The 22,473-nt window shown below is 41.6% G+C and overlaps 2 protein-coding genes across 7 annotated transcripts in view; one reads left to right on the top strand and one right to left on the bottom strand.

Annotated features, from left to right (window-relative positions):
* Positions 1-22,473, bottom strand: part of ACAT2 (acetyl-CoA acetyltransferase 2) — an 833,137-nt gene that overhangs the window by 336,607 nt on the left and 474,057 nt on the right. The window lies entirely within an intron of this gene.
* AGPAT4 (1-acylglycerol-3-phosphate O-acyltransferase 4) overlaps positions 1-22,473 on the top strand; it is a 52,388-nt gene that overhangs the window by 29,526 nt on the left and 389 nt on the right. For 5 of the 6 annotated variants that reach the window (XM_083732672.1, XM_083732675.1, XM_083732674.1 and 2 more), the window contains 6 exons: positions 4,876-5,045; positions 5,696-5,857; positions 7,523-7,676; positions 11,524-11,626; positions 11,857-11,932; positions 14,050-14,248. In XM_083732672.1, coding sequence (XP_083588798.1) covers positions 4,876-5,045; positions 5,696-5,857; positions 7,523-7,676; positions 11,524-11,626; positions 11,857-11,932; positions 14,050-14,248 — 864 coding nt within the window. Of the gene's footprint in view, positions 1-4,875; positions 5,046-5,695; positions 5,858-7,522; positions 7,677-11,523; positions 11,627-11,856; positions 11,933-14,049; positions 14,249-14,540; positions 15,364-22,473 lie in introns of all 6 variants that reach the window. The other variant, XR_014562542.1, reaches the window with a different exon arrangement.

Here is a 22,473-nt window from a genome sequence, read left to right as displayed (position 1 = left end):
TTTATCCCTTAAAAAAAAACTGACTGCAAATGAGTGCGTGCTGTTGCATTTTTCTTGTACTATTTTTCTCATTCATGGGCTCATAGATAAACTGAATAAACAACAATTACTTGGCAAATAATTACTCATCCCTGAAGGCGCTGATTGAATACAGCAGGGGAGCAAAAGTTGCAGCGGTAAAAACATTATTTGGCTGGTAGTGTGGATGTAGAAAGCAGGAGAAGGAAGTTGAACACTTTTCTGTGTTTTGGCACATTCTGGTTTTGGACACAACAGGGAACAGCAATGCATCTGGGCCAAATACTGCATGATTTCATGGGGCATATAGTCGTCCGAGGGATGCTCTGCATTACATCCCTTGTTTGAAACACTAGCCATGCCCAGGAACTACATGTGATGAGGATTACTTGGGAGGAATACAGGGAATAAATACAACCTTCATCCTATTTTCTGCCCTTCATGAGAATGAGTCTGAAGGTCTGAAGCGGTGAGCCTCAGCTAACAGTTAAAGACTTTGAGGCAGACAAATCCACGGAGAGTTGTTATATTTATTTAATTAACCTACATACCACTCTTCAACAGAAAATATGAAGGTGGTTTTATAAAAAAAAAAATCTTTTTTTAAAAAAACAACCACATTCAAAGCAGTGGCAGCTTTTCTTTTCTTTTTTGTGGATGGTATACAAAATGGACTTTTTTGGCTATGACAGCATCTTCCCTTGTCCTCTCCCCATTTTGTGTAAGTTTTCTTTCACTGTGTTCAAAATATTCACCTCAATACCTGGAGTGTGGGGGTGATGGTAGCTTACACACATGATAATAAACCAGTAGAATGCAAGTTTAAAATTCAACATGAGGAGCAAAGCCGTCTGGTAAGCAAACGGATAAATCTGAATCCCTTAATTCTGAGACCTGAATCATTCATGGTACTAAATTTGTGTCTGTTCAAATAAAAAGCTTTGGCCTAATGGAATATGTGGGCTTCCTGTTTATGGCACCCACTTTCTTTTGCTCCCCCCTTCTGAAGAAACTTGAGTACAAAGAGTGCTGTTTACAGAAGGATAATTATGCAGTCGTTTTACTATTCTGCAGAGCAACACCTGATTTAAATGTCTTTTTTTTCAAGTGCACTTGAGAGAACTATTTTGAGCTTCAATCGGGGCCGATATTCTTTCTACGTGGCTTTAATCCTTAGTAGGGGAAATGCTTTTTGTTTTGCTTTTTTGCATTCACAGTTGTTTCAGGCACTAAAATCAAATGTTGTTTAAAGTTTCTGTATCGAAGTTCTGAAGAAGGCGATTCGTGCTGACTCTTGACAGTGTATATTTTCATGTCTGAACACTCTTTTGATACGTTTTAAAAGTACGTACCAAAATATTAAATAACTGTAGTAGGCTGATGGCAAATGTCCCTTTCTTGGGAAATAAGCTTGAGGGAAGTGGTGGGCAACCAGATCCAAGCACTCTTAGATGCAGCTAATTTTTCTAGATCTGCTTCTTTTGGTCTGGTTTTGGCAGTGAGGGGAAAACCATTTGTTGCCTTTCTATCAGGAGAAAGATGTGGGGAAGGTAACCCTTCTGATTTCTCCTTGATCTTTTAGTGGTTTCTGATACTATTGATCTTCATATCCATCAGGAACAGTTGTCTGAGATGGCAGTAAAAAGGTAAATGTAAAGGACCCCTGACAGTTAAGTCCAGTCGCGGACGACTCTGGGGTTGTGGCCCTCATCTCGCTTTACTGGCCGAGGGAGCTGACGTTTGTGTGCAGACAGTTTTTCCGGTCGTGTCTAGCATGACTAAGCCGCTTCTGGCAAACCAGAGCAGCGCATGGAAACGGCGTTTACCTTCCCGCTGGAGCAGTACCTATTTATCTACTTGCACTTTGATGTGCTTTCCAACTGCTAGGTTGGCAGGAGCAGGGACCGAGCAACAGGAGCTCACCCAGTCGCGGGGTTTCAAACCGCCGACCTTCTGATCGGCAAGCCCTAGGCTCAGTGGTTTAGACCACAGCGCCACCCGTACTGCATTGCAATGGTTCCATTTATTCCTGGATGGCTCTCTCCAAAAAACCGTGCTGGGGGATTTCTGCTTGACCCCATGGCATTTGCATTTTGGGTTCCATCTTTATCCTCCATGCTTTTTAGCATTAAATAAGTAAGTTAGATCAGCTAGGGACCTGGAGTCTGTTGTCATCAGTATGCGATTGGCACACTGCTCTTCCTGCTTCATATCTCTAAGAGTGTAGTGTGAAATGTAAAGGAGAAGGTTTTAGATGGTGGTGGTGGGGTTAAATTTTTTTTTTTCTTGATCTGCCAAGTTCTGAAGTTCAACTGAGATTATAATAAGTTGCTATTCCTGCTTCATATATCCATTCCCCCCTCCCTTTCTTCTTTTTGGCATGTATGTATGTATGTATGTATGTATGTATTTTATATACTGCCCTATACCCAGAGGTCTCAGGGCAGTTCACATAACAAAATCAGAATATAAAATCACAAAATATATAATCAAAATTAAGAACAACCCAATAACACCCCCCCAAACCCCACATTTTAAAAGGGCCATTTTGTTAACCATTTCAAATTAAGTGCATCTTGGAGAACCATAACTGTGGGGTGGAGGACAAAAGCAACAGGCAGGGGAATAAGCCCCCCCCCACACATTTAAATTGTCCCACCTCTACAAAAAACACATTTAAATTATGTGGCACAACTGTTGTTTGGGATACAGGTCATGTCACTACTATAATATCTATTTACCCCTTAAATTTTATACTTCACTTAGGATAAGAAATACTTTTGTTCTAGGAAAAAAATCAAAGAGTTAGGCTATTTTAAAAATAAATAAATAAATTGAGTGGCACTGACAGTAGTATGATAGCAGCCTTAGCTCAAAAGCTTTTAAGCTGTTCTTGTCTGAATGCATGCCCCCCCCCCCATGGGAATGTATTGCAAAGGATCAGTTCCTAGTTTCCTTGCTTGTCAGCTGTCTCCCTTCCTGAGATCTGTCTTCTGTTCCACACTATTCACAATAATATAAAAGGGTAGGTAAAAAATAAAAACCCCACAGAAAACTAAATCCAGGACCTCAGTTGGTTAGCGTGTGCTGCTGAAAATGCCAAGGTCCCGGGGTTTTGATCCCTGTATATTCCTGCATATTCCTGCATTGCAGTGGGTTGAACTGCATGAATCTCTGACTCCCTTCCAGCTCTACAGTTCTGTGACCTAAGTCCTTCATCCAATGCTTTTAAAGGGATATAATGATCTCTATGTTTCCTACAACCAGGCCCTGCTTTGTGTATAATTGTATTTGGTTTGTTGGTGTTTCAGGATTCTGCTTAGACAATTATTATCCATTTTCACCATGGGCTGCCTTGGTAGGAAGGGTAGGATATTATATATATATATATATATATATATATATATATATATATGCTTTCGTAGATTTTCACGGGTACAGGAATGCAGGTTTTGGTGTCCTCGGGTGTCTTCCCGTGTAAAAGTTGGGGTGTCTAGGCGACGTTTCGACGAGGTCTCACTCGTCATCTTCAGGCTGGTGCTTTCGGCTTCTTGTTACTGGAACAGAGCGGGATCTCAATGTTTGAGTTCCTATAAATACTGTAGAGGGGGTGTGGTGTCTAGCCTCCAATGTTCTGGGCAGAGAGGAAGTTCCCAGGCTAGTGTGCCTTTTCTTCTTTTGTTCCTTAATTACTTGAGAGATACCTTGAGTGATTTCTTGAGTGATATCCTGAGTACCACTTAGGTGGGTCATTAGGTGTGGATTAGTTGCTAAAGTCTTTGTGTCTTGACCTCTTGAACTTTGTGAAGAGTTTTCCTGAGAAGATGGCTGTATTGCACTTAGTTGTGCTTTGGCTTGGCTTCGTGTATAGGGGCGAGCACGTATCGCAGAACACAAGAATGCCGTCAAAAAAGAAGAAAAAACTTCCTCTCTTTTCCAACACATGAAAGAAACAGGACACGAAATTAATTTTGCAGATTCCAAATTGCTCTTTAACACGGAACATCACCACAAGAGAATAATCATGGAAGCCATCGAGATAGAGAAACACCCTCACAACATGAACAAGCGTGACGACACATCCCGCTTGCCAGACATCTGGAAATTAGCCCTCCCCACAAAAACTGACACCAGATCCAGAGGCACACAGAACGCCAACACCAATCAACCACACCAGACCCAAACCCAGACCCTCTCCACAGATGAATTACTGACACCATCCAGTAGCCAATCCATGGTGGCACCTCCGGATGCTGCACCCCCCTGCAATCCCTACACAGATCTGGCTGACACAAGCCACAAAACCACAGCTCGCCCCTATACACGAAGCCAAGCCAAAGCACAACTAAGTGCAATACAGCCATCTTCTCAGGAAAACTCTTCACAAAGTTCAAGAGGTCAAGACACAAAGACTTTAGCAACTAATCCACACCTAATGACCCACCTAAGTGGTACTCAGGATATCACTCAAGAAATCACTCAAGGTATCTCTCAAGTAATTAAGGAACAAAAGAAGAAAAGGCACACTAGCCTGGGAACTTCCTCTCTGCCCAGAACATTGGAGGCTAGACACCACACCCCCTCTACAGTATTTATAGGAACTCAAACATTGAGATCCCGCTCTGTTCCAGTAACAAGAAGCCGAAAGCACCAGCCTGAAGATGACGAGTGAGACCTCGTCGAAACGTCGCCTAGACACCCCAACTTTTACACGGGAAGACACCCGAGGACACCAAAACCTGCATATATATATATATATATATATATATATGTTCTGAGGAATCAAGAATGGATGCTCTAACAAAACCTCTGGTTATGTTATAAATGTGTATTCATTGATTTGTTTGTTCATTCCAGAATTGGTGATGTTGCTGGAATGGTGGTCGGGCACAACTTGTACACTCTACACGGATCCCCAGAATTATGAAAAGTATGGGAAAGAGAATGCCATAGTAATCCTTAATCACAACTTTGAAATTGACTTTCTCTGTAGCTGGAACTTTTGCGAAAGATTTGGAGTCTTAGGGGTGAGTCTTGACTAGTATTTCAATCAATTGCCCTTTACAGGAACTCCATGAAGCAAATCGGAGGTCACTTAGATTTCCGGTTGTTCCTTTGTGCATCTTCTTTTTTTAAATTGGCACTTTTATAACTTTCCTTTTTATTGGCTTGGAAGAGTAGAACTAGCTGAAGAAGAGGATGAGCTCAATGTTGCATGGTGGTATATCACAGTTTATGTGGGCCTGATATATATGTGTGTGTGTGTGTGTGTGTGTGTGTGTGTGTGTATCTCAAACCTACCAATCAGTTGTATACCATGGCCAGCTAAATGCTTGACAATCCCGTTAGAGTAATCTCAAGCAAGAAACAAAACCAAGATATTTATCCCCTTCTTCATAAGATGCCGTACTTGGTTGGTGGACTGTGAACAAGTTGCATATCCCTGCTTTGTAATAGTAATGATTAATTCAAAGCACAGCAACCAGGGTGTTGTCTGGCTGAGGGCATTTGGAGCACATTGCTGCAATGTTATTCCAGTGATGCTCTCTCCAAAGGGATGCATGAATGTATATAAAAAAGTGTACAGGTGTCTCTTTAATTATCCCTCCTCATGTTACGATATATTGCCTTTTATTTAAATAAACTATTCTCTTCTGCCTTTTCTTCTGTTTTTCAGAGTTCCAAAGTACTTGCAAAGAAAGAGCTTGCTTCTATGCCAATCATTGGCTGGATGTGGTACTTCCTTGAGATAGTTTTCTGCACGCGAAAGTGGGAGGAAGATCGGAAAAATGTCGTGCAAGCCCTACTCAATCTCCGGGATTATCCTGAAAACTTTTGGGTAAACCACTTGGCAGTAGAGTAAAGTAAAGTAAAAGTAAAGGGACACCTGACCATTACGTCCAGTCGTGACCGACTCTGGGGTTGTGGCGCTCATCTTGCTTTATTGGCCGAGGGAGCCGGCGTACAGCTTCTGGGTCATGTGGCCAGAATGACTAAGCTGCTTCTGGCGAACCAGAGCAGTGCACGGAAACGCCGTTTACCTTCCCGACGGAGCGGTACCTATTTATCTATTTGCACTTTGACGTGCTTTCGAACTGCTAGGTTGGCAGGAGCAGGGACTGAGCAACAGGAGCTCACCCCGTCACGGGGATTCGAACCGCCAACCTTCTGATCAGCAAGTCCTACGGTTTGTGGTTTTACCCACATCATCACCCGCGTCAGTAGAGTAGAAAACATATATTTTCAGGATGCACAAAAACCATTAAAATGTAATAACTCTGAATTTGGAACATAAATACTCTTTTACACTTTTTCAAGGAACCCCTTCCACGCCAGCTGATTTGCCAAAGAACTCCAGCATCTTAGAGGCTTGTGTGGTTGTTCTAGGACAAGGGTGGCCAACAGGAGACCTGTGGGCTGTTATCTGGCCTGTACTTTAGCTTTCTCCAGTCCCCTCCACCATTTTGTGCTGGCAAGCTGCCACAAAGCACTTGACAGGCACCACTCCAAGCAGAAAAAAGGTGAACTCTCATTTGCAGCTTAGAATGGTGCTTGTCAGGTGAGCAGCAGTCCTGATTTTTTTAGTTTGTTTTGCTTTTCTTTTTGGCTGGGCAGTGCAGTGCAGCTGCCCAAGAGATTTTGCATAGGAAGTGATCCTGGGTGGATCAAAAGGAGCACGAGAGCATCCTATCAGAAGGAACATTTCCCATAAGGAAATGGAAGCCTGCTTTAGAGACCTCTTCAGTGACACCTCAGTGACAGTGTACGCCGGCTCCCTCGGCCAATAAAGCAAGATGAGCACCGCAACCCCAGCGTCAGTCATGACTGGACCTAATGGTCAGGGGTCCTTTTACCTTTACCTTTAGACCCTTATGTTATCCCTGGGGAGGTGGGCCACGTTGCCTGGGGAAGATCTGTTCCTCCAAAGTCACCCCTCTTTTACACAGTCCACATGAAGCATCTTCCAGTTCTCTTTGGCCTCACTTGAAGGGAGGGCTGAGCTCTGGAGATGAATGGGTGGGACTGGTACTTAATGGCATGTTCTGCTGTGATCTTGGGGGAGCTCCTTCCTACGAAGCTAGTATTTGCCTCTGGAAGCAGATACCCCCAGTGATACCGAGCTATTTTGTGGCCAGCTATTTAAGACAGATACCAGATTTGGCAGATAGTTGGAAAGAGCACTGTGGTATGCATAAGAGCCGTGTGAGTCATCCATGCTTCCACACTCGTGCTGCGTAACGCACTTTGCAGCCTGATGCACCTTTCTTAGTGGTTAGGCTTTCTCCTAATGCCTTTGGAGACAGCTGCACTTTTGTGATTTATCTGAAATGCTGCATTAACATACTGCATCAGCAGTAGTCATCTGTTTTCATCTGTGTAAACTGTCCACTGGTATATAACAAAATGGAATGAATTTGTTGCAGGGTTTTGTTGTTGTTATTTCTTTAGTCAGTTTATCTTCCTTATCAAGCTCTTTGGTGGTATGTATATATTTCTCTTTCAGTTCCTGATTCACTGTGAAGGCACCAGGTTCACAGAGCAAAAACACAAAATCAGCATGCAGGTAGCTGAAGCCAAAGGACTACCCAAGCTCAAATATCACCTGCTGCCACGGACAAAGGGATTTGCTGTCACCGTCGAGTGTTTGAGAAATGTAGGTAAGGAATTGCACAAGGAAAAGTTTCCAATATATTATTTTGAAATCTTTTTTCAGAGTTATCTGCATACTGCAACTAAATAAGCGTCTAAACTAAAACAGAAGCAGCAGTTGCCACTGGATCACATCAGCCACTAAATTAGACCAACAGTTTTTCTGCAAAGGCTTAATGGCAGTTCTGCTTACTCATGATAATTTACTCGTGATAATTTCAAAATAACGCTACTTCCCTTCTGTTATGCCTATCAGTGTGGTTGCTCGGTCAGGCAAGGTCCCTCACGGGTCTTTTCAAAGGCTTTATTGTTGGTGCAAAACATTTACAATGCAGAATGCCTCTGTTCCATGTCTTGCTCACTCACTAGCAGAATCTGTGAGTGGGCGGTCCTTAAATCTTCCCCAGTAGAGTAGTTTTTTGACCCCCAGCCAACGCCTCCCCTCTGCACGAAAACCTACTGCGCAGGGAAGGCTTGGGTAAAGGGGGACCTCCCTCCTCCCCGCTTTGCTCAGGCACGGTGTCCTGGCTCTTTCTTGCATCCTCAGAGCCCTGCAGCTCTTCCCCACTAGAGGCGGGACCTCCCTCCTCCGCTGAGGAAGTGCTGCTTCCCACGATCTTTGGGGGCTCTCTGTAATCCAGTTGCCTTTCCACCTCTCGCCACTGAGCTGATAGCAGTTCCCCGACACCTTCCATCAGATCCCTCCTCCAAATGACTGCATTCTGACCATTGTATTTTGGCTTAATAACTGGAGATATGAACAAGACATGACTGCATATGAAGCTCCTTCATCCTTTCCTTTGCAGCTGGAGCAAACAAGCCAGGAAGTCTTCCATCAACCAGTTTCCCAAGTCAAGATATTAAATCATGGTTTGAGGTTGGCTCAATATTCTGGCTTGTTCTGAAGCATGTTAACCATGGCCTCCCAGGTCAAATGAACCAGGAATTGTAGTTAACAGAAGGCTTCCTGGTTTAATTGCTAGGAGGGAGGAAAGAAAGAGTATGTTTGTTCATTGTGTGGTTTTTAAAGCTGAGACATGATCATCCAAATGAACCCATGGTCCCCATGAATTTTTTCTCTAGACATGAGAAAATACTATGTATTAACAGTGAGAAAGTTATAGGTTACCTTTTTGGCTCAAAACAGTGTCAACTGTCAAGGGGATTTTAAAAATCTAAACTATTTGGGGGATGTTATTTTAAATTTTGATAATTTTGCAAAATTGATATGTTTTAACTTACTCTTGGGTTTTCTTTTTGTGATTTGCTTTGTAATGCAGATAGGTGAACTACAGCTCCCATCCGCCCCAACAATCATGGTCAATGGCCATGGATGATAGGATTTGTTTTTCAGCAACACCTGCCAGACCTCATAGCCAACTGAAAAGAAGCTCCATAATCCTTTGCCCCTTCCTTCCCTTTTGTCCTAATTTCAGTTTGGTTGTCCCAAATCTTTTTTTGCTTGCTGGCACAAAGGTACTGCATGAACTCTTCAGTTTACATTTCCTTGCTTTATGTGTTGTCCTTTAGCACAATATATGTGAGAAGCATTTTCCCAGCTAAATAGATTGCTATTAGATGCCCTGAGGTAATAGCATATAGCGTTATAGAGAAGCTTATTGGTCCATTATTTCCTGATCTGTACTTTTCTGTACTTTTCTTTTTTCTTTTTCTTTTTGGGATGTATATCTATATAGATTTCAATTTCTTTCAGAGCTCTCTGATTTGTTTTCTTTTTTAAAAAAAATCATATCAAAGAGAAGAGGTGCTTAGGACTCTCTCCTGCCCTCATATTTATGCCATAGAACATCAAATGATTCAGTAGTTTTTGTTGGACAAGCAAAAATAAGCCCATTTTGTGTTGTAACATCAGTGTAGGGAGGGATATGTGTGGTTTTGCATTATTCGATTTCATATATATATATATATATATATATATATATATATATACACACACACACATACACATACATTTTTTTGTACTGACCTATTTACAGTTGGTCTGAGCAAGATTGCTGTGAAAGGTAAATTACCCAAAATTTTTAGGCGTTTGGCTGCTCCTGGTGAGAAAATATCAGCAATTTCCATCCTGAATGAAATGTTCAGCAAAAATCCAGATAGTCAAGAGTTAAAAGATCAATGACAAATAGGGCTGTGGAGTGTGGTGCCAGAATGATATGAGCTGACAAGCTTAATTGTGGATCATTAGCTCTACTTACTTTCAGCCAAACAAACACTACAGTTCTTTCCTTTCAGAGGACCGTTTTAATTGGTGTATAAAGCTCTCTGCACTTTCCTTAGATCTCTAATTCAATTTGTCAGTTCATCTTGTATCGCGGACTTGCACGCTACTGTTGTAGCAGTTACTGGCTTACCCATAGCTCACTTCCAGAAAGTGAAAGCACAACCTCTAGAGGCCATTTTTCATCTTCATTTCACTCGCAGCAGTTTAGGTCTGCCGGAATTCTGGAGCTGCAGTCCTTTCCCTACATTCACATGTTAAGCCTTCGGAATGAGAGTGAGATTGTTAACTGGGAATGTGCTCTAAACAAGATGCCACCTTCTTTTCTTCCTATCTTCTGCCATTCTCCCAGGCAGCTGTATATGCCTGCAAAAGGGATGCAAGAAATAGCATGCTTCCTATTGCTAAAACAGTCTTTGAATTTGTTTGAAATGAACTGACTCTGTAAGATTTTTGGACAACCAAATAGTTTAACTGAAAACCGGCTATTTATTATTTCAGGTTTTTATGCACCGTTTAATCAGTAGCTTTTATAATAGCACAAAACAATAAAAACGTAATAAAACCAAACAGGAACTTGTACATCACCGCAGGCTTTTAGCCTGCTGGAATTAGAGAGTCTGGGTGTAGCCAGGAGTGGGCCTGTCTGATCTCAGTTTGGCAGAAGTTCCACCATTTTGAATACTAAGTATATTGCAGAAGAAGTGATAGGAAATCCCATGTTTTCCCAGGATGCTCTCATGGAATGCTCTTGCCTCGCTCTGCGGGACAAGAACCTGGAAAACATATGTGTGTTTGTGCATGGTATCTGGTGCACCTTAGGAGAGTGTGTGTGTGTGTGCATTTGTCAATAAATAACTATCCACCTTTTGCCTCCCTTGGCTTGGTGTGTGCAGGACCATGGTGTGGCTGCTGTATCCATTGCACCTAGTTGCTGAACTGCCTCCTCCACCCTCAGGAGGTTTGCAGGTGGTTGCATATGTTGTGTTAAGCACCAAGCCTTTCTCCTGTCTTCAGCCATCTGCTACTGCAGACGTCACACCACACACTGGGTTGCCACTTCTTTAAAATGTCTCACGTGGCAGATCCAACATCCTGGAGAGCCGGGTGTTGGTTTGCTCCAGCCACACACTGGTCAAAATATTACCATATGCCTTCCTACAGCTCTCACGCTCATTTGCTATGTGTAATTTGTAGTTCCGGATCTGTCCTTGTGATTGATTCGAGCTCTAATTTGTTTTTTGATAGGCAGCTCACTTTCCTACCTCTGAGTGTCCTTCCCTATCAGTTGTTATAGTATGTATTTTTTAAAAGTAAATACATAATAAACCACCATCTCTGCCTATAGTGAAGGAATGGGTTTCTGTGCAGTCAGTCTGAAACGGGACCCAAATTTCACATTTTTCCTCCTCCAAGGGAGCATTTCTAAAATGCATTAACTTGAGCTTTTGAGTCAATGCATAGACAGATATATGTCAGTAGGAAGTGATTATTTTCCACCGTTGGATGGAGGCAGGGGACTTGTAAGTGATGCTCCCTGAGATAGCTCAGTAGTGCTAAAAATCATTCTGTGACAGCAATCATAGCATGTGGTGTCTTCTCTTCCTCTGTAGTTTCAGCTGTGTATGATTCTACACTGAACTTTAGAAATAATGAGAATCCAACTTTGCTGGGAGTTTTAAATGGGAAAAAATACCAAGCAGATTTATATGTAAGGTAAGTATATTCCCTTTGCTATTTCCTTCCTTAATATACTTAACCCAAACATTTGATTGTACAAGTTGTACCAGCTAATACATTTTGATGCACTCTTGACTCGATTGCATATGGCTTTAGATTGGAATTTGTACACATTTGCCCACTTCTAATTTAATAATGGTTGGTTTTAATTATATAGCAAATGCTAGCAAGCGGTTTTCTCTTTCTCTCCTCTTTATCCTTTGTAGGCGGATTCCATTAGAGGAAATCCCAGAAGATGAGCAGGAATGTTCTAAATGGCTTCACAAACTCTATCAAGAGAAGGTTGGTTTATTATTCAGCAGCTCTTCGGATGATAAAAGGCTCTACATGGATTTTCGGCCTCTTTGCAGACAGTCTCCTGCAGTAGTTGTGTTTCCTAATGCATTTTAAACAGCAGAAACTCTCTGCATCTGTGTTGGTATAGCCAGTTGCAAAAGGAAGACAGGGATCCTGCACCTTTAATGATGCAGAAGAAAGGATATCAGCAGCAAGCTATACCTGCTGAGATCCCCTCTTCTACACCACTATTAAAAGTTGGAGAAGCCCTGTTCTCTTTTGAATCTGGTCACCCTAATTTGTGTTTAGAAATCAGAAGGCAAGGCAGGGGAGACACACCCACCCACCCTTTGCAACAGAGCATAGGTCTGCTGCTTTCTTCCTGCTACTAGGACTTTAATTATTGTGCTCTGCCATGAACCATGCACAAGATAATGGAATGTAGTACCTTTAAAAAAAACACAACCCCAAAAACCCCCTTTCCCCATTTCAAATATACCATCCATTAGTTTGAATTAATCTGTATATTTGAACAATTGGCTGATAGTTCTTCAAGCTGATTAGATATTGTTAAGCTATTGTTCTACGAAGAGAGGAATTGTAACTCTGAATCCACTCAAGCCCCATCGAGTCCAGCTTCTTTGTTTTCAAAAGAAGCCAGCCTAATGCCTCTAGATGCTCACAAGTCTAGAATGATGTTGATGTTCTTCCCATGTAGTTTGTTCCCAATACCTGGAGGATGAGACATTATATTTGATTCTCAAATGTTTAACTTTCCCTGAACGTACAAATGAAGTCATATCTTCAAAATCCTCCATATTTTGCATATTCCTTCCGTGCCTTTTTGGAAGGAAAAAGACATACTTCTGGATTTTATTGATTTATATGCTTTATTAAGTGTTTTCGAACACTTCCAACAACACAAAATGATGATAACCAGGAAGGAAGGGGTGGGTTGGTTCTTGCTCACATAATAAAGGGGGGAAGCTGGCATGAGGTGGCCCAGTAGAAGGTTTTAAAACATGGAATATGTTCAAATTGTGATCACTGTAATGGATAGAAAGAAGCATGCAATGTATTTCACCAGTGGTCCGTAAAAAAAAGGAAGAGTCACTTTCTGGCAGAACCCCCCGCCCCCACTAAATAAATGGAAAAGACAAATTTCCTTGTGAAGCTGAATCTAAGAATTTATTATAGAGGTGCTGACAGACTTGATTAGATCTCTGGGTTATATCTCATTTCCTTGCTTCATCAAAACCAATTTGGAAACGAGGAATTTCTCATGGTTGGCAGCTAGAAATAACCCTCAGGCCTCTTATGTGTCTTTCCCAAAAATACATATTATCTGATCTGAATAATCTAAAGTAACTTCAGCAGCAGAACTTCCCCAAATGGGTTGTTTTGTTCCCCAGAAACTTAAGCACATAAATCAATTCCCAAATTATTAAAATTAGAAAGTGACACAAGGCTGCAGTAGGTGAAGGATTTGTTTATGTGTACTATCCCCCCCCCCCGCCTAATATGTTTATTGCTTGGTTTGTAGAGCAACTAGAAACTAACTATGTTGATGTCGCAAAATGTTACACCAAGATCAGTAAATATTCTTCTCTTTTGATTATAAATCTCTTGGAGATAAGGGCTCATTAAAACTGCAGAGTTGGTGACTGACAAACTAACAGCGGGAAACAGGCAAGCTTGTTTCCTCTGTGATATTCCTCCACAATCTCCACCAAGAGATCAGAGGCGATCAAACCTTCTGCAGGAGTCAATTGGAATCCAAAGGAGGGTTATGTCTATGTATCTGTTCCTTAGACTTCTGCTGCTCACCAAAGCAGTTTCTATAGCAGCAGCGTTTAAAACTGCACAGTAGCTTGTTTATTAGTGGGATCCATTTCAGAGAAAAGGGAATTCAAAGCTTAGGTCACATGTGTGGTTCTCTCCCTGTGCACATATCATATCTTGGGTTCCTGTGCTAAGGTAGAAGTGAGTGACAGTGTGGCAAAAATAGTTACTAAGGTGAACTAGGAGATTTGCTATGCCTGATTGGAGACTCGGGGGGGGGGGATGGGCATGATCTGGGCCCCTTGACATCTTCTCACTCTCTCCTCCTTTGCCCTAACCAGGATTCTTTTCAAGAGGAATACTACAGAACAGGAGCCTATCCTGGCACTCCCATAGTGGCACCCCGGCGGCCGTGGACTCTATTGAATTGGCTCTTCTGGGCCATATTGTTGCTATATCCTTTGTTCAAGCTGTTCATCAACATGATCAGCAGCGGCTCCTCGCTGACTCTGGCGATGTTTGCCTTTGTTTTCATTGCAGGTGAGCTGTGGTTTGCAACCTTAAGGCTGCCTCTAGAAATAATATTTTGAGGAAATGGGTCCTTTTTCCATTCTGCCTTTAACTAATTTTCTTGAGCATTTGTTCATCAATTAGATGTTTGCACGCGCCCTGAGGTCTGATGGGGTGGGGGAGGAATTTTGTGTACCGGTTGCCCCCAGTAGACCACTCTAGAGGCAGTGCTGGAATTCAGCTGAGTGACATTTTGCTGTGCTATCACTGAAACTTAATCTTATTTCTCTCTCTCTCTCTGAATTAATATTGCTTTTTAAAGTCTGCAGAACTCAACTGAAAAGTACCCGTGAGTAAAGACACTGAAGAACTTCTCATTTCTCTTCCAGTCAGGGAGCAAAATGGAAAGAAATGAACTGAAGCTAGCAAGTTTTCAAATGCACTTACTTTTCCAACGATGAACTGGGCTAATCTTGTCTTTTTCTTTCCTTTCTGTGATGTTAAATAACCAATATATCAAACATTTGGGCACATGGCTTCAGCTCAGGGTCTCCACTTGACGTTTCAATCCTGTCTGATAGTTAAGCTTCATATTTGCAAAATAAAAGTAAGATTTAAAAAATGGTATGGGGAAAACGAATGTCAGGATTGTGCCTATTCTTTCGGAATTGAAGAGTCTCCGAATGGCTGAGTCGGTCTGAAGACTGTTAGCAGATGCTCATTATCAGATTCTGAATTCTTGCAATTTTGTATTGAACTGTATTAGCTCTGGGTTTATCTACTAAACCCAACATCAAGATATCAAAACTCTGGTTTTGCAATTTCTGCGGAACAGTTACTAACCAGATTACATATATCTGACAGGGATTAACAGATTACAATAGTAGAAGTGTCTTTTCTTCAGCAGCACAAATAATTTTGTAGAATGTTTACTTAAAGGTACTTTGTGAATGGTGGAGCAGCCTCTTAAAACAGAGAGTGTGTTGTAGCCCGTACCCTCCAAGTCTGCAGCATATAGTGAACAGGCTTCCTCATTCTGCACCACACCACTCCAGAATATTTGCTCATGAAACTTGCTTCAGTTTTGTCAAACCAGAGGTTTCAGGACTGAAGAGCACCATGTCTTTCTATGCTAATGTGTTCAGGTAAGCCACCCAGCATAATTCAAAAGCATCCTGTGTGAAATCAGAGAATGTTTTCTCTTGCCTGTAATGAATTCTCTTTTTCAAGCTACCTTTCCCCCCTCTTACATTCTCTTGGTGTCCTGATCCAATCAGCTTATACAATATCTGGCATTCTCAGCATCTAACAGAAGAAAATAGTTGGTATTCTGTATTAAATCAGAGTAGTAGTACTGCAACGTCTCGGGTATGACTGAGATGACCCTGAAGTTGTTGTTGTTGCTGCTGCTGTTGTTGTTATTATATATTTCTTTATACCCCACCTTTTCCCCTAAAGGGACTTCTTGTTGGCAAGTGCTTGCTGGCCAGTCAGTGTATGAAGACCATGCTCTGTTTTGTGCTTGTGTTCGGATATGACTCATATGGCTTATCGATTAAACCCAGAGTTCATCTAGATTCAAGAGCTCTCGTTAACCGTACCAGTCAGATTGCGTAGCTCGATTGGATTAACAGATTCAAAAACCAAGTGTAATGTAATATTTTTGGACTAGGAGAATACAGTGAGGAAGGGTTCGTCCTGTCTTTAACCATATAGTCTGGATTCTAGAAGGCTGCAATGTAAATTATATCTTTCATATAGTTTACACACAACTGAAACAAATGGCATCAGAGCAGCCCAAATTATGTGCCAACTGCATACATTAAGCAAGACTATTTGGTTGGTTTGCAGTCCTCACTTTGCTCATAAAGTGTGTGATTAGAGAACTCTGCAGCAAACAGGAACATTGACTACTGGAAATCCATTCTCAAGCTTATCTTGCAATTGTAGCACATAGAAACTTCCCTTTTTTTTTAAGGGGGGAAGAAACACCTGATACCAGTTGTTGGGTCTTACACAGAATATACACAGCCTTACTTTTAATTGCAGGTGCATGGATTGCGTGCTTTCTTCCTTACAAAAGCCTTCAAAATTGGCCGCAATATTAACATTTAGGACATAGAAAAATCAGAGGGGCAGGTAGAAGTCGCTGCCTAAGACTGTGCAGAGGAACAGGGCGGAGAGACTTGCTGCCAGTCAGATATGTGGCTGGGCACTATTTCTCCCCTGCCAGGATTGCACTGGTAGTGGTCATGGCAAATCATCTGCTGCAAGCAGAAAATGCAGCTTTGCACATTGTCTGCTCAGCCCACGATTGAATAACTAGGCAGTGTGGTGTCCTGACACATGTGCTTACGCCAAGCAATTTGGAGGATCCATTCAGTTAGCACGGGTGCGGTCTTATCTGTACTAAAAAGGGGAAAGAACATTCAGGCAGACCAGTGAATCAACCCCATGTAGTATAAGGGGACTCCTTTTATATGGAGTGCTGTTTTGGTGGCACGATTGTCATAATGACTGCAATAATTATAACCAAAGGCTTCACCTTTTTTTCCCCTTTTGAGATGGAAGCATCTCTTGTTATTTGTTGATTTTTACTCTTTTTATGTTTTTATTCAAGAATGCATCCACAGTGGTGTTTTATTTTATTTTTTCAGGCTCCCAACAGTATTATGGTCAGGATAGCTCAGCTGGTAGAGCATGAGACTCTTAATCTCAGGCTGAAGGGTTTGAGCCCTATGCTGGGCAAAAATATTTCTGCATTTGCAGAGGGACCCTCATGGTCCCTTCTGTGATTCTTTGACAGCTTAGCTCCCAGATACTCAGTGCCAGAAAGGGGCTATGCTGGGTTTTTAAGGTGGGTTCAATATGATGCTTTTGAATATTTAATGCTAAGAACATTTGAGAAGTTGTGGAATGTTTCCAGCCCATAAATTTTACAGGTAAGAGAATTAGCCGATAATAAAAATAGCCTTGGGAAACAATGAGGTCCAATGTTGCACGACCACAATTATTATATAGCTTAGTGTGATGATGGTGGAGGCCACATTGATTGATTTTTGGAAAAGGATATTTGGAATGTTCTTCAGGTTGTAATCATAATTCTGTGCGGATTGTAAGATTAAGGTTTTAAATGGAGAATGCTCTAAGATTTCAAAGACTTCGATCTGCAGTAGATTACACATCTAAACTATTTAAGAAATTGCTAACTGGGCAATTACAAAAAGGAAATGTTTGTAGTTACTCATGTTGCATGTACTGCTGCATGTTTAGTGCCTGTTTAACTATCAAGCTACTGTAAATTTTCATCACTGGCTCTTAAATAACAATCTAGACAGAAATCCACATGGCTATATTAAATGTTAACCTGAAACTGCATGCATAATGTGAGAGGTCATCACACATGTTTCAAATACCCTGTAGTGAGAATTACATGTGAGAATTTCAGGACAGAGCAGCTTGTCACCAATTATGTTTTAAGTACTACTTGTTACTAGTGAGCGGAGATTGCATAGATGAGATGTGAAAGTACACAGTTACTTTTTGATTCTGGAAACGTAACCAGGTTATGTATACAACAGTAGATACCCCAACTTAGTCCTAAAGCCTTCCCCAATTCACCACAGTGCATACACTCAAGCTCATTGATTAGAAAACTTTGCTGGGTTGTGGATTTTAATGAAAGCAGCTCCCTCAAGAGGGATTCTCATGTCACATTACTCTGGATTGATTTTAATTTGAATTAAAAATAATTTTATTTTCTCTAACCACAATTTTTCTCTTCTTTTATTCGTGGTTCCTGGAATTACCAATTTTGCTTCTGTTCTTTATATTAGTACATGGGAAACACTGGGAAAGTCATGATAACGATTCAAGATTATTTATTTAATTTTACATTCAACACATAGTGTTTTTTAAAAAAAAATAAGAAAGGGGGAAAGGTCTAGTATATCATTATAACGATTATTAACAGTTAATTACATTTTTTTACCGTACTGTATTTTGTATAAACGAGTTCCAAATTTCTTTATACTTGGCCATGCAACGTCTTAATGATCCATGTTAAAAACCAACCTTCTCCTTCTTCCCAAAGTAAAGGGCATTCCTGCTCAAATCTTAAGGCATGATAACGAGCTGAATAGGAAATGTCTAAGGGTACGTAGCAGCAGAATAGTGTAACACATGCCTGGGCTTTACATTATAGTCCTGCTTCTGTTTTGTGCCAGTCTTGTGTCCCTGTTTTATCTGGCTATGTAGTAGAATGGTGGCAGCTCCCTGGAGTGAGGGACCGGTTTTGGAAGCTGGTTAGCTGGTCCCGTCTTTCTGAGAAGCCACCCCAAAATAGTTCTGTGAATGGCAAATATGTTGGGTCACCCAGCTCTCTCTGCTACCATGACAAACCACCTGAACTCCACTAGATGGTATGACAGGGGGAAGCAGGGGGTTTAGGTTGCAATGTAAAGTAGGGCTGAAGAACCTGTGGCTTGCCCAATATTGGATTCCAGGTCCCATCAGTCACAGCCAGAACGGCTAATGTTCAAGGATGCGAGTCCAACATTTGCAGGGCCACATCTTCCTCATTCCTGATAAAAGATGTGGATCAATTAAATGCATTTTATTTCCATAAGGCTTTGACGGGATCTCCTGCTTAATAGTAAACATGTTGCAGAGAAAGTTGCAGAAGCCATCTGGTGGCCAGCACAGGAATAGCCTTTTTCTAGGAAAACAGCTGCACAACTCAGTTTGAGTACATATGTGAATGGCAAGGGTAGATAGCTGCTATCAGGAAGTATATCAACTTGATTTTTATTTTCTGCATACCTGCCTATGAATTGGGTCATGTGTGCTTCTAGTTTCCAGAAATACCTTTTCTTTGAAGTGAAGACTTCCTCTAATATCATGCACTCTGCCAATCAGTGACTGGGTATTTCTAGCCATTCAGTGTCCACGGTGGAGTGCTGAATGTCAACAGCATAATATTGGGTTTTAGATCAGGCATTATAGACTACGGGGGCCTTTAGTTCTGTGCCAATCCCTGAATTTGCTGGTGGACCCTTTTGTGGAGGGGATAGGGTTTTCTCCCCCCTTCTCCTTCTGCTCCTCCCTTCTGCTATGGGAATAGCCATGTGTGTTTACAGTTCACATTGAGTCTTGATCCAGCTAAAGTTTGTAATTACCAAATGCCCCTGAAACTGGTGGAGCAAGTTACAATTAAATAAAACCTGTTTGAGAACAATGTGGGTTAGTTCCCACCAAGTTTGGCTCAGAGCAGGCCAACTGAACTTGATTACCCAAGTTAGTAATGGCTATTAATTTCAATGGGTCAGCTCTGTCTTACAATGGGACCTGCCTTGTGAATCCCGATTCACTTTAGCTGGATTGTGGCCTCCCTGTCTCAGCCATCTCTGTTCAAAAATGCCCAGGCAGGTGGAGGGAGGAAAGGAGACTCTGGATAAGGTTTGCTTTTCTTCCCTACCATTTGGGACCTACCTCCCATGTCATTCCTCTGGTTACTTATTAACACTTTCCCTTCTTCCTTCCATCTCCGCTACCTGAAATATTTGGTTTTTAGCCAAAGCAAGAGAGAAGCTGGGTATTTGATTCAGTAGCTTGTTGGGTAGGTAGCAGCCTTTAGGTGGATCTTCCCCCGAGCCATTTCTCCTAAGTAGCACAGCTCCTTTCAGCAATGTCAGCCTTGATAGAATGTGTTTTTATAAGAGCATGAACATGTGTCTTTGAATTGTGCATGTGTCTCAGTGTGCATGGATGTGTCTGTGCCTTTCTTTCCCTTTCTTTCTCTTCCCTCCTTGTTTCTAGGACCCTGCTAGGTGACTATTGGTTAAGGACCTTGGAGGAGGCTTGAAGCTAGTAAGTGAAATTGCTTGAGCTTATCCAGTAGCCAAGACTCTCCAAGGGATACTAGCATGATGTGATGGAGGTGGGGTTGGATACTGTGGCGGCTGAACATGTGCTTTCATTCCTCTTCTACACTAAGGTGCCATCGAAAACCTAATTACATTTTTTTTAAAATCGATAACAATTGAGGTTCCTGTTTAAAGCATCCAAGAGTGTAGCTTCTTCCCAATTTGTTTCCTCTCTATCTTGAAAGGTGACTTCATTTATTAACTTGATACCCTAGGGATGGCATATGGGCAAGTTTCTTAATTATAGCGAAACAGTGACATGCTGCAAACTGCCCCATATCCAGTGTAGCTGAAGAAAGAACAGCCTTGAGGCTGAGAAAAGGCCTGAACAGAGCCATGTCTCAGTGTGGAAACTAGGCTTGAGGGTCTGTTGCAGCAATTATCATGGTCAATTGCATGAGAATTCACTGAGAACAAAAATTGGGTAATGCCAGTGACTTATGGTTAGATTGTGCCTTTGCAGAATAGCATATAGAAGAGGTTATGTTGCTACTATTATGCGGTGGTGGGGATTGGGAATGCCAGGGGGCAATTTGCATTCCTGTCCAGTTCAGAGTGGCCAAACTAATAGGTTTCTAGCATTCACTGACCCTGTAGAGTACTGAGTAGCTGGGGCAGGGTTTTGAATTGTGCTGACTGTAACAGGAGTATTCTAATTTAGAATTAGAGTAATTCATGGAGGATAATGCTCTCCATGGCTCCACGGTTGGAGGTGGTATGCTTCTGAACACCAGTTGTTTGAAACTGCAGGCGTGTGCTGTTTCACTCACGGCCTGCCAATGGGGTTGCCATAGGCATCACGTTGGCCACTGTGAGAACAGGATGCTGGACTAGATAGGCTATTGACCTAATGCTTGCTGTTACATTCTTCTCCTTGCTGGGTTTTAATATTTGATTATAACCTGTCTTCCTAAGGATGTTGTTTTAGAGATTGAGGTGCATGATGCAGTTGAAAATAGTGATGCAAAGTTCCCTTTGGTTTCAGTGGGAGAAAGGCATATAGTAGAATCTCTTCCACATAAACCAAAGTCCTTGGTTTTGCCTTGATTGTGCTCTAGTTTTCTAACTCTTCAACTTTTGTAGCCATGGATGCAAGTTTGCAAAAATCACCACACAAGGACTACTTAGCTGGATTCCTTATGTCACAAACTGACTTGTCAAAGTGGAATTCTTCAGGGCCCACTGCTATAGCCCTGAGCAGCAGCAGTTTCAGTTTGGGAGGATATGGCTTAATTGCCAGGATCTCGTGGCCTTTTTATTAATATGGAACACCAACAGCCACCTTAGCATGTAAAAGCCACAGGTGAAGAAAACTGCAGCATTGTATGTGAGCCTGTCTGGCACACAGGTTGTCTTAAGGCTTGCATGCCACTTGTGGACTTATTTGTACAAGTCAAATGTATTTTCTGCTTGCAGTTCTTATGCTCACAGGTGTAACTTAACTTGATCATCTATCTATTTAAGTCCTTGGAAAACTATATGAGGTAGATGTGATTTTCTAAAAGTACAGACTGGATCTGTATGTTATTGTCTCCAGTTTTCATAGTTGGATACCTTTGGTGGCTAGTCCTTTGCTCTAGAAAGCTAGTTATGGTGACATGTCATGAAGTCTGTACGATCAGAGTTGCTGGACAATCATGTAATCTGGCAGATTCCAGTCAAAGAGCTCTATTTCTTAGCCTATGCTGACTTTTTGAGAAAAAGTTGTGACTGAATGTAGCCTTACTGGTACATACACATAACTGCTTAAGGATTTTACAGCTGAACAATAAAATAAACATTGTGGTGTCAAAAAGTTTTTGACAGTTGTTTACGGGCTCATCATGCTGGCCTATCTGGGTTCCATTTTATGAGTTCACTGAAGGGGGGAACAACTATACTTTTCTCTCTTTAAAAAATGCCTTATAGAAATACCATTATTTGTACTAAGATACCTGCATGCAGGCTGAAATTCAGTTGGCACTATTCCTGCAAGTTACAATAATAAAATGTTAACACTTAGAACTTAAAACAGTTAACTTGTGTGCTTAGCAGATGGCATATGCATGCATTATTGTGAACTAGTGCTAGGCTAAGACATTCCTGTTCATCCACCAACTTGTTGAGTGCTGGCAGAGTTGCACTTCTGCTCTCATCAGGCTTTGCCCTATTAGCTATTGGCCAGTTGTACGACTTCAGATTAAAATGTTTGGTTTTTCTCACAACATCCCAAATTGCCAGTGGTGCTCACACTTCTTCACATAACATTCTGAGGTGCTTAGCTGTTTAAAAGATAACACACTAGGCTCTTCTGAATGCCTGAAGGCAGACATGTGGTGGGCTCCACTTCTC

The sequence above is a fragment of the Podarcis gaigeae genome (assembly GCF_964106915.1).
Source record: "Podarcis gaigeae genome assembly, chromosome: 3".
NCBI lineage: Eukaryota > Metazoa > Chordata > Lepidosauria > Squamata > Lacertidae > Podarcis > Podarcis gaigeae.
Note: the sequence above shows the minus strand (reverse complement) of the source record. Positions and strands in the feature narration are given on the sequence as shown.